The sequence below is a fragment of the Anopheles funestus genome, chromosome 3RL (assembly GCF_943734845.2).
Source record: "Anopheles funestus chromosome 3RL, idAnoFuneDA-416_04, whole genome shotgun sequence".
NCBI lineage: Eukaryota > Metazoa > Arthropoda > Insecta > Diptera > Culicidae > Anopheles > Anopheles funestus.
Genome location: NC_064599.1, coordinates 7,297,478 through 7,308,839, shown reverse-complemented (window position 1 = coordinate 7,308,839; position 11,362 = coordinate 7,297,478). Strand labels below are relative to the sequence as shown.

The following is an 11,362-nucleotide window of genomic DNA, read 5'->3' as shown; positions in this document are numbered from 1 at the left end:
GTTCTCCTGCCCCACCATGTTGGTGACCCGCAGTAGCCATTTTTCGTCCTTCCTTTACTGGTACGCTTTAAAAAAAACAAACTTTTTACCAGAGCCCCATTCGTTTGCAAACATCACCAGTTTCGTTTCGTGCATAGTTTTTTTTTCTTGTTCGCCCACCCCCATTTCCCGCGCACGTTTTACAGCATTATTCGGCTATCAGATTCCTTTTTGCCCTCCCACATTAATCCCTCATACTCTTCCTTAATTTTATATATATATGTGTGTGTGTATATATATAATATATGCTGCTTTACTTTATCGTCTCATCTCTGTTTTACTATCCATCTTGGAAATTTGCGCTTAACACCACACATCCGTTTTTTCCATATTTTCTAGAGTTTTGCACAATTCGTTCGGTGCATAGTGTGTTTTTTTTGTTGCTTCTGCATTTTCATCTTTTGTCATTACCATTGTACAATCACTTTTAATAGGAAACCTTGGATACATAATTCAAAAACGAATGATTATTATTATGCATTAGTGTAGCGGGTGAAAGTATGTTTTCCCCATCCCCCATTCTGCTGCGCGGCGAAAATGCTTCCTCCCCGGTTGTATTATGCTACACTCCTCAAAGCTGTCTCGTACCACGTTCTATCCCGCGCTTCGGACCTTACTTCCCACTGGTTTAGTTTTCGTTGGTTGTTACTTGTATATATGTGCAGTAGGTTTTTTTTTTGTTTGTTTTAATTTATTTTAGCCTTTTATCGGTTTCACCCACATGGTTTAACGCATCTCCATCCCGTCTCTGTGGCAAGCGTATGGAGGAGAAACAGGTTGTGGATGTACGCTGCCGTATTCACATCACTGCCCCAAATCCGTACAGCAATGCCATTCTTTCCAATTGGTTGAAAAGATTAGCCATTGTTGCCACCTTCCCTGCACAGCAAGAACCCCCGGGCACAAATATCATCATACATATGCCAGTTTTACAAAGCTTTACAATCACGTGCATAATGCCATAAATAATTGGAGGGAAAAACAAAAGTCGCGTAGTGTAGCTGTATAACGCTCGAAGGATTGATTTTTTTTGTTTTGTTTTGCCTTTCCAAGCGAATAAATGCAGTGTCGAATATTCGATCACTTAAGCGAACACCTTCGATCCTCTTCTTGCATTGGAGTGTTCAAGACGAGGCTGGCAAGTAAAGTTATAACACATTTTTTTCTTCCTATAACTATCATTCCTGTCCTGTGTGCTTTACCGCCCAGGCATATGGGGTGGTCGGGTTTTGTTACTTTTTTATCGTATCACAACAAGTAGAGATTTAAAAAAAGTGCAACGTAGAACATAATTTAATAAATAATAATATAAAAACAATTTAGCTTCACTCGTCTCGCTTTGTACATTTTGTCGATGTACCGATTCCCTTGCCGTTACACTGCGCTCTTTCATCAATGCCATGAACCCATCCCATTCCCAATGTTTTACACGGTATCAAACAGACGAGTCTTTTTGCTTCTGGTCGTTTATCATTCGCAAACAACCTAGCTCTCCTCTCCTTGCTTCTAGATTCGGTCGTAGTTGACTAACATGCAATCTACTGTTCTTCGGTACGCACACATCAACACGTACACAAACAAATACGATCACTTACAATGCACCGAAAGAAGTACATGATTTCAATACATTTAATCCTCAGTTTCGGCTGCAACTGATCATCTCAGAACACCTCCCATTAGCAGCACCGATAAGACGAAGGAATAAAGCGAAATGTGATGCGGGTGAAGCTTTAACGAACTGTTCACCTCACCACATTTACCTAAAAGAAAAACGAACAATCAAAACAGTTTGAAAACGTTTTTGTCGCTTTTGACGCTAACACACGCCACGTACCGTAACTGGTAATGTTGGCTGGCATTGATCTGTGCTGGCCCGACTGCATGTTGGCACGGTGACAGGTGTCCCCGACGAACAGTTGTACGTGATTGCCTTCCATTGGCACATAACTGATACATACACCATGCTGGGAGAATGAGTGCTTTGCAATAATGTACGTCGTTTGGTTTTCCTGCCAGTGACCGTGACACGTGAATACTGTAAAGAACGAGAAGTCATAGGAAGAAGAAACAATGTATTAATTTTTTGTGTAAACAATTTAAAAACTCGTGCATATAATTTTAATTTACAACTTGCTTGACTTACATTCCTCATCATCGGTTTTACATTTTGGTTTGACTTCAATTATGCTATTCTCGTTACATCCAACTAACAGTTGCCGGTTGGTATTGTGATTAATGTTGCACCCGCCAGCCGTTTCCCGACGTAATCTTGCCATAGCACCAGCTGTTATACATAAAAAAGAAATACAATTTAGTTGAAGTGCCCTAGGCAAAAGAAATAGACTAGCCATACCTTCACCATCGACATGAAACGCGGAGTACGTATCATTTCTCGATTCGGTCGGTGTACGTCGCGATCGTGGTAGAAAGGATCTTCGCTTCGCTTCCAATCCTATATAACCTCCCACAATACCACCGGCCGCACCGGTGCTGCTACTACCGCTAATGGCGCTCTCCTGGTTGCGGTATCCGACCACATCCCAGTGTCGATGTGAACGAGCTTTGTTGTTGTGGTTGCGTTTGTGCCGTGAAATAGACGACGTTGGCATTAGGAAACCTTTCATCATATATTGACCCTCTAATGGACAGAGCTGCGTTTCAGAGTTGTTTGCTGCAAGAAGCAAAAGGAAAGGATAAATTGTTGCATTCGTTCGCGTCCGGTTTTGAAGGTCCGTAAATGTGTGACATTTACCAAGCAAAGTAACGAACGGTGTTCGATGCACGTCAAAGTTTTCAGTCGTACATGCATCTTCCAACCTTGCCGTCGGTGTTCCCATTTGTAGCTCGGCTACGTGCGTATCTCTTCTATAGAACATTACACACATAAATCCGGATTTGCTAGAAATTTAAAAACAAAATGTATAAGGATCAACGATACTCTCGTCGCTTTTGAAGGAGTAAAGCTTGAAACAAATAATTTAAACGCTTCGGTTTCATTTACTCACCATCCCATTGTGTGATGCACTACGACCATCATTTCCGAGGAAGTTTGCTTGTTGATTTGTTCACAAAGAGAACGAGCTACCGTGTGGCCATTCGGTTTCTTGATGTGCAACGACCCATCGCTGAGAGTAGGAAGAAATATATCCGATTATTTTCTTTTTCTTTTAAACAATTGCAATAATATTTACATTGATAGCAACTTACCTAGCGTCGAATACGTAATGTGCACTGCCCATCAATGCATGCCAGAAACGAGGACCTTTGAACCAGACGGGAAAGTCGCAACGATCCATTAGGGGAGCTTTCTTGAGTGTCATGATTCGAGAGCCAACCTGCACAAGAAGAATTGTACGTTATAATCATGTTTTAAACTTTAAAAATGCATCCTACCCCCTTACATACCTCGGCACTTTCCAGTCCGTTACATGTAGCATCACCAGACTGTGCCAGTTTGTACTCTGCATCTAAAAGCAATGTGGAATTCATTATCAACTATAAATCACTGTGATTGCGGCGATGTATTAAAAATGCATCGATATGGCTTACCCGAACCGCTCAACTTTTCGTACACGAAGCATCTAAATCGTTCTTCGTTCGACGTTGCATGATGATGTGAAACCAGTCCCACCAAATAGCGTGAATTGCCATCTTTCCACCATGCTAAGCATGTTAGTTCTTCAACTGAAAACAAAGTGAGCGATACAAATTTTAATAAAGATCACAGTCCGATAAGGTATTAGGAGATTTGTTCTTTTTCATGTTGTTTTCATGCTCTCTTCGTGCTTACCCGTGCTTTCGGTCCCAGGTACATCAGGGCATGCCTGAAAACTTAGCAGTAGTCTACTGTCTTCTGTACACATTTCCATATTCGAGACTGGGCTCCTACATTCACCATGTCCTCGGTTATAGGTGAAAGTATAAGATCCTTAGAGAGGGGAAAAAAATCGTATTAAATTTTGATCTATAACAACAGTCCCGATAACCATCGGACGCATTCTCACCTGACAGTGGACATTTAATTGGCTCTGGATTTATTTTAAACATACTGTACAATAGAGCATCACCCGGGATTTGTTCGCAAAGGTAATGCAATGTTTCGCGACCCTTACATCCCATGCCTGAAAGTAAAGTTTTTTTGTTGTTGGCCAATATTTCGGTTGGGTGTAAAGAACAGAGAAAAGGGAATGAGAATAAATTCATGTATTAAAATAAGAAAAAGTGGCTTTCGCACAAACATTTTACGAAACAGGAGGGAGAGGAAAATAGAACTAAAACAAACAAAAAAAAAACCAGAGAAGAAAACAAAAACATAAACCAACCAAACCATGAAATTATGCACACAACACATCACACAAACAATCTACGGGTTAAATTTGAAAGGAATTAGAAAATCCTGCACTGTTATCAATTACACTGTTTTAGCAAAACAGTCACCAAAAATTTCAAAGATTTTCTAAGTCCTTGCCCATAACCACGTGTTAGAATGACTAAAACAAAATTTAATAATAAAGACTCGCGATCGAAGATTAAAACTTCACCTAAGCGTTTCGCATTTGTCAAATAATTGCGCCAGAGTGCCAGTGTTATAGTATTACATTGTTAGAGGAAATATTAGTGTACATACTTCGTTTTAGTCATTCTTAGATTCCTACATACATTAATGAAACAAATGGTACACACGTTAGTAAAAAGCTACACTGCGAAGTGTTCATAAACAGCCCTATGACAGAAGACGAATAAACGAAGTAATTAAGTGCGAAACATAAAAGGAATAGATTTTAAAAACGTCCACTATCAAATGTTTGTAAGTAAGGCAGTTTTGATGCGTTCATACACGAAATCCAAGTGCCTACACGTGATGCGAATAATTATCAACACGTGTTAGTTTGTGATTCATGGCGATAATGCACTAACTAATTAGGTGATTGTTGCAACTCCAAAAACGGGGGATTTCCACGAAGATAACTTCGTGTGCATTTGCATAATTAATAACATTCAACATGATTCAACATGGACAGGTTCAACGGGCCAAAAACTATCATTTTTGGCTACGGTTAAAGTTTTGAACAATGCTCTGGTCTATGGTTCCAGTGTAGGCCGTGCACAAATGTATTTGTGTTTTCAAAAAGAAAAGAAAAACTTGTCAGTAAACGGTGAATCGCTACGTTCGTATCATATGTGTGTGGAAGCATCTGGACTAATTAAAAAAAACGTGATTGTTGTATGTTATGACAGTCTATGTTTCAGTTCTAATATTATCGTTACTGTACGAAAAGTGAATCCAACACACACTTGCACTAGACGGTAGTGTTGGCAATACAAAGGAAAACAAACAAAATTCTTTTCTCCTTATGCCCTATGGGTTGGGTGGATGGAACAGTAAAGGAAGGAAGGATGTAGTAGAAAGCAACAGGAAGGAAAACACATCTCACACTTCGCGTGGTGGGGGACAGCAGCTAATTGGAAAATCGATCACTGAGCTGTTGCGGTGGCCAACGATCGCCACAAGTAACCTATTTTCCTTTAGTGCAGTTCTTGAATTATATCTTCTAGCTTCACACAATTCATTCTGAAACTTTTTCACTTTTTTAATCATTTAATCAACATTAGGTAAATTGAAACAAGCGCAACATTCGAATGAAAACGGAACAGAACAAAAAAACACAAGTTATTTTAAACTATAAAAGGGGAATAATTACATCGGGCAAACCCATCCCAACATTCAGTCTGTTACGTTCAAATAATTTTGTTGCAAAATCGTTCTTATATCGTACTAATTACTATACGATCCGCTTTTCAATGCGACCTGCTCGGAATGACTAGAGTAAGGTAACAAATTCACTTAAGTGCGTCAGTTATCTTATACTGATTCGATAATTCACTTTTAAATGGAGCAATGTATTAGGTTAAGCAAATGTTTTTGAGCATCCATATTTGTCCGCATTACAATCTTTTATGTTTGTGATTAATTTTTTGTTTTTTCGAAAAAGGGAAAAGTTTTTGTTTGTTTTCAGTTACAGAAAGCACACAAAACGTTTGCTGCAAAAATAAAGAAAACTGTATAAGGTAACTAAGGGAAAATTTGCAATAAATTAAATATGCTTAGAAAGACAATGTGAAACGTTACACAAATAATAAAATCATAACAATAAAAAAAACAAACAAACAGTCAAAAATGGGGTATGAAGGTGGTGAATCACGCAACCAAGAAACTGAACGCAATGATTGGCTGACCTACTGTAGGCAAGATGTATCGAGAGGTTGAGCTAACTGATTGTGGAGTAACTGATGTAAATAAAGGAAAATTGAAACCAAACAGATAATACACGGAAACAAAAACCAATGTGGCCAGCGGCGAGCGGTGTGATTTTTCTATGTTATGTCCTGTAGCGTCTACTAATTCCGTTTCTTTTATCAATGAAATCGCTACTAACCGCTATGGCGATGGTTTTGTTTGATTTGTTTCATACAAAAGGCTATACTGTAGGCTAGGGTCAACAAATGTATCGACTGTGTCGGAAATACTTTCAAAAACAACGAACAAATTCAATTAATCCTTTGCTTTAATATTTTGCCTGTGCAATTCTCAATGCATGGTTTCGAGGACACTCGTCCCATGATCTAACAATAATAACTTGTTTTAGAAACAAACGAAATCTATGGTGAACTAAAACAAAAAGCAATGAAGTCAAATAAAGCGTTTAATGCCTATTAGAATGTTTTTGTTTTTGATTAATTCTTATTCTAAACACTTAGTGGTACAAACATCAGAGAGCAAGTATTCTGAAGTTTGAATCAACAGGACACAAAACTGATCGATCACTTTTACTTAAGTACCATCAATATAATGGTAAGAGATTATGTGGTTCCACCTATGTTTCACATGCGGATGATTTACGCGCTGCACGTTGCCTTTACTGAACCACCTCAGGTAAAATTGCATTCACAAAACCATTGGTAGCAAGTGGGCCTATTGAAAAAAAAACCAAGAAGCCTTCAATTCTGTTTTGGTTTGATAACAGAATATAAATTCTAACACATTGCAGTTTCTGCAAACCGATTAAGGTCTTCTGTATAAAAAAAGTAAAAGGCAAATGGAGAGAAAGATAGAGAGAGAGATAGAGAGGTATAGCGAAACATAGCGAAGGGCTTTGATGAACAATGACCGGACTGGTGGATAAAACAAAGAATCGGGGACAATTCAGGGGTGTTGGTGGTGGTAAAGAATAAACAGTCATGATAGTGGAGGCGGTAGCAGTAGTAGTAGTAGTAGTTAGTTGTGATAGCATTAGTTAGTAGTAATACTAGTAGTAGAGTATCGTTTGAGCAAAGAAACTGTCTTGCGATTCTAACGTAGAAAATAAATAGAGGCGAATGAAAAATGAAAACGGAAAAACACATTAAAAATATAGGATATATCACTTATAAAAAAGATAAAATAGTAGATTTTTTTCTGTTGCTTACAATTGTCGCTATCTTCATTGGATCGCATATATGGATCCGATGACGATATTCTTGAATGCCCGTTCATGTTGGGATGAGCTAAGCCCCGATCACTTTTTAAAACGCTATGAATAGGCATTGCAGCTGGATTCAACTGGCCTGTATAAAAATCTTCACACTCACTTTCTTTATACTGGAGTATGTTTATGTGCTTCTGATAAATTACAACGCACCGGTGACATCCTTTGCTGCACGGGAGGGAATCGTCGTTCCGGTGGCACACCAAACGATTACCGCGCATTTGTCGCATTAGTTGAGAGGAAGAAAACAGAAAAGTAGAGGAAAGAATTAAGTTAATTTTATGGCTGCAAGTAAATAGCACTCCAAATCGTACGCTGACTCTTACCCATTAACTAATAAAAATTTATCGCCTTCACTAGCAATGCACCGGCCCCTAGTACTTAATGTGGATCCTTCTATTGTAATTGGCTGTTGTACACCGGATTGAAACCATTGACCTTCCCATCGCTTGGGAAATGCACACCCCGTTCCACTTTGTAAAACTGTTGTACACAGGGAAGAAATGAACAATTGTATAAGCGAATTGCTACACAGCGAAGATGATCTGTGTGCCCGTGCACGGTAGGAGTGTATTTACCTTCCTGTTTAGCTGCATCACAGCATCCTAAGATCAAGAACAAGGCCAAACATATTTGCACAATACTTCTATACAGTAGTTTCGTTCTGCTTCTGTGGTGCGAGGGCACAGACACTAGTGTTGACTGATGATATCGTTCCGGTACCGCCGGTATAAGGGGGGTGGTGGTGTGGGTGGTGGGAAAGATACCATTCCAGCAGCCATCTTCTTCCCGTGCTGCTTCCCCGGCCCTTCTTCGGCTGTGGTGACGTATTTCGATCTCATCGTAGACGGTGTTGTTGGTGGCCGGCCTTCGTCGTCTTCTTCGCCGCTGTCGTGCGGGGATGGAGGATATCGTGGTGCTGGGTGTACTACTGCCACTAGTAGCAGGGTGTGTGTTTGCATCGGTAGCAGCAGAAGCAGCAATGGTAGCAGGAATGTTGAAATAATCACAATCAAGTAAGCCGTTGAGCGATTTCCGGACACATCCGACGGTGTGATGGTTGCAGCCGCTGATAAGTTTACGTCGCGATCCTTTTCTGTGTTTCTGGATCATGCTGTGCATTTTCGGGGGTGAGTGAGTTTTATTTTTTGGAGCACCGTGCACACACGGATACGTTTTCGCCCTATCGACCCACCAGCGCACACACCACCCCACCTACCAGCAGCAGTAGGCAGGACCGCCGCTCGGCAATGGCGCTCGGTTGGAGTGCTTCGGGAAACGATTTGGCAACGGGAATAATCTGCTGATTGTTGCTGCAGTTGCCGTTGTGCTGGCGAAAAGATATTTTTGCACCATCAATCTTTTTTTCCGAACGGCACACGGCTACACACTCTCCTTGCGCTGCTGCTCCTGGCGAAGGCCTTTTGTTATTTTTTTATCCTATCCCGTTGGTACTTTTGCTACAAGGACGACCAGAAGGAGCGTTTTTCGCTATGCTTTATGCTGCGCTCTCACACACTCTCTTGCACACTTTGTGTAGTGGTGTGTTGTATCGATGATTGCACCCGCTTATGCTCTTATGCTGCTGCTTTTCTCTTTTTCTCTCGTTCGCAAAATCGAGGAACGAAAATTTTGTTTCCTCTCGCTCGTACGCAGTTTTTCTTGCCTCGAGAGTATCTTTTGTGCGCTACGATGCGATGTGTTCACCTTTATCGCATGTTCGTTGCGATGGTGTTCGTCTTTGAGGGATGATAATAATTGGGGTGCATTTTATACATTCCCTTCTTCACTGCCATTGCCGGTACCGCAAACGAACGCTACTCTGTGCAGAAAAAAAAGAGATACGAAAATTTAAATTAGGAAGAGAGGAATATTTGATAACAGCGAAGATTCTACGTGATTCAGCGAGAAAACGGATGCATTCACACTCATTTTAATCGAAAGGACACGGGCGGTGGAGAATGGTTACAAATTTTACAACAGTTTCGTTCCACACACTGTCCGAAAGTTCTCTCATTCTCACCATTTTGTGGTTGCACTTGACAAAAGAAAAAACAAAATTCCCTGATCGCCATTGATTTGTTCCGGTTTTCTAATGCAAAATTTGGCTACCAGGACGGATACTGCCGATATGGGGACGAATGAATAAAGCCCACTGACGCAATTCAATGGATGTTCCAAATTTTATTCTTCGCGACGTTTATGCGCTGCAGTGTCTGCCTTTGTGTGACAATTTGTTCTTTTCATGGATGCAAAGTGGTCGTCCCTTTAACAATAGCACTGGTTGGTAGATATTAATCTACCGAAGAAAAACGACCATGTACACTTTTACTGCACATTCCAGCTCCTTTTGTGTGTATCCTTGTTGGTATACTGCGGTAATTTCGCATGAAATGTTTATCGGATTCTAGTCTCATCCGTGGAGACTACACAATTTGCTTTATCGACATCTTTTCACTACGATGAAAATTGACACTTGCCTGCCGAAGGCCTTTAATACCCTCTCCACATCGTCCATCTAATTTGTTGACGCCCCGATACGGTGTACGATTCATCTCCGCGTCGCGGCCGTCGCTCAACCACCGTTTGCGTACGCACGTATGTCTGTATGTTGTGGAAAAAAACAACCTTCAACTGGTAGCAACCTACATTTTTGTAATAATGATAATGATAAAACAACTCAAGCGTTTTCGATCAAAGATGCGCAAATTATTCGTTAGAACTTCACCACTGCTTCTTCTACACCGTGTCGCTGTTGCTGCTCGCAATGCGCTCTCAATTTTCATCCCGTTTGATCTCATTTGGGAGAACGGTTCGCTGTTTGATGCTCACCATTCGCTCACCTTTTCCCGTGTCTCGTTTCCACATTCGTGGTGGTCCGTTCGCTCTGTCCCGTTTGCTCTCATACGGTCGCACTAGCATGGATCCCTGCCGCCATTGTTAATTTTTATATTAGTATTGATTTTTCCACACACTCGGCGCTGCCTGCGGAGGCCCGAAAAAGATACCAGCCCTTCGGAAATTTGCTTTCGGTTTGAACTGTTTTCGCCACTTCACGGAACTTGCAAGGGTTGAGCCTCGGTTTGCTACTTGCATGCTTTCATCTTTGTACCATTCTTTCCAATTTCCCTGGATGGCGCTACATCATTAAACATTCACCTGATGTTCCATTTTCACTGTTCACACACTTTTCCACTACGTAAACGCTGCAGTACTCATGTCCACATCATAGAAACTCGAGTTGCGCTTAAATTATTTGCTAAAGGATTCGGGCACACAATATGGTAACTGTACTTTGTTTTATCGGAAATTATCACTTTCTTCGCTTAACACCTCGCGATGGGGTACAGTCGAGAGCCTACAAACTATCGGTGCAATACCTGTCACCCAGCAGCACAGCCGAACTACACACGCACAGAAAATGTGTGACGCAGACGCGAACCGTACGCGGCTATACAGGATGGAGAATGCCGTTCCGTTCTTTATCACATCGAGTTTGCTTGCACTTTGTGATGCGATTCATACGTTGATTTTCAATCCACTGTAATAATAGTATCGCTGATCTGATGCCGTTTGCCTTTTTCACACACCCTCGGTTTTATCACTGTCATGAAAATCATTAGCTTTTGATGACACTTTTGCACGGCGGCTGTCATTGTGCATTGTATTTTGCCCAGTGGATGCGTATAAATTGCATTGTTAATTATGACGGCATGTTTTCCCATAGTTGGTTGAGAGCGAGTGAAACAAATACAAAAAGAAAGAAAGAGACCTTCCGCAACTCGCGCATGCACATG

General features: G+C 40.9%; 1 protein-coding gene across 6 annotated transcripts; it reads right to left on the bottom strand.

Moving 5' to 3' along the window:
* Positions 1–697: 697 nt before the first annotated feature.
* LOC125769738 (uncharacterized) lies at positions 698–11,249 on the bottom strand. Of its 6 annotated transcripts, none has more exons than XM_049438545.1 (15): positions 10,398–11,249; positions 8,144–9,387; positions 7,892–8,048; positions 7,669–7,733; positions 4,044–4,160; positions 3,830–3,967; positions 3,589–3,723; positions 3,445–3,506; positions 3,247–3,374; positions 3,045–3,164; positions 2,792–2,937; positions 2,393–2,710; positions 2,183–2,323; positions 1,874–2,074; positions 698–1,799 (listed from the first exon to the last, which is right to left on the bottom strand). In XM_049438545.1, the coding sequence occupies exons 2-15, from the start codon at positions 8,685–8,687 to the stop codon at positions 1,696–1,698; spliced, it is 2,376 nt and encodes a 791-aa protein (XP_049294502.1). In that variant the 5' UTR covers positions 8,688–9,387; positions 10,398–11,249; the 3' UTR covers positions 698–1,695. The 6 variants fall into 6 exon arrangements, with proteins under 6 accessions (XP_049294502.1, XP_049294497.1, XP_049294501.1 ...); XM_049438540.1 differs by having other exon boundaries at positions 7,507–7,733; positions 10,398–11,248; XM_049438544.1 differs by having other exon boundaries at positions 3,445–3,500; positions 7,507–7,733; positions 10,398–11,248.
* Between the last annotated feature and the right edge of the window lie 113 nt (positions 11,250–11,362).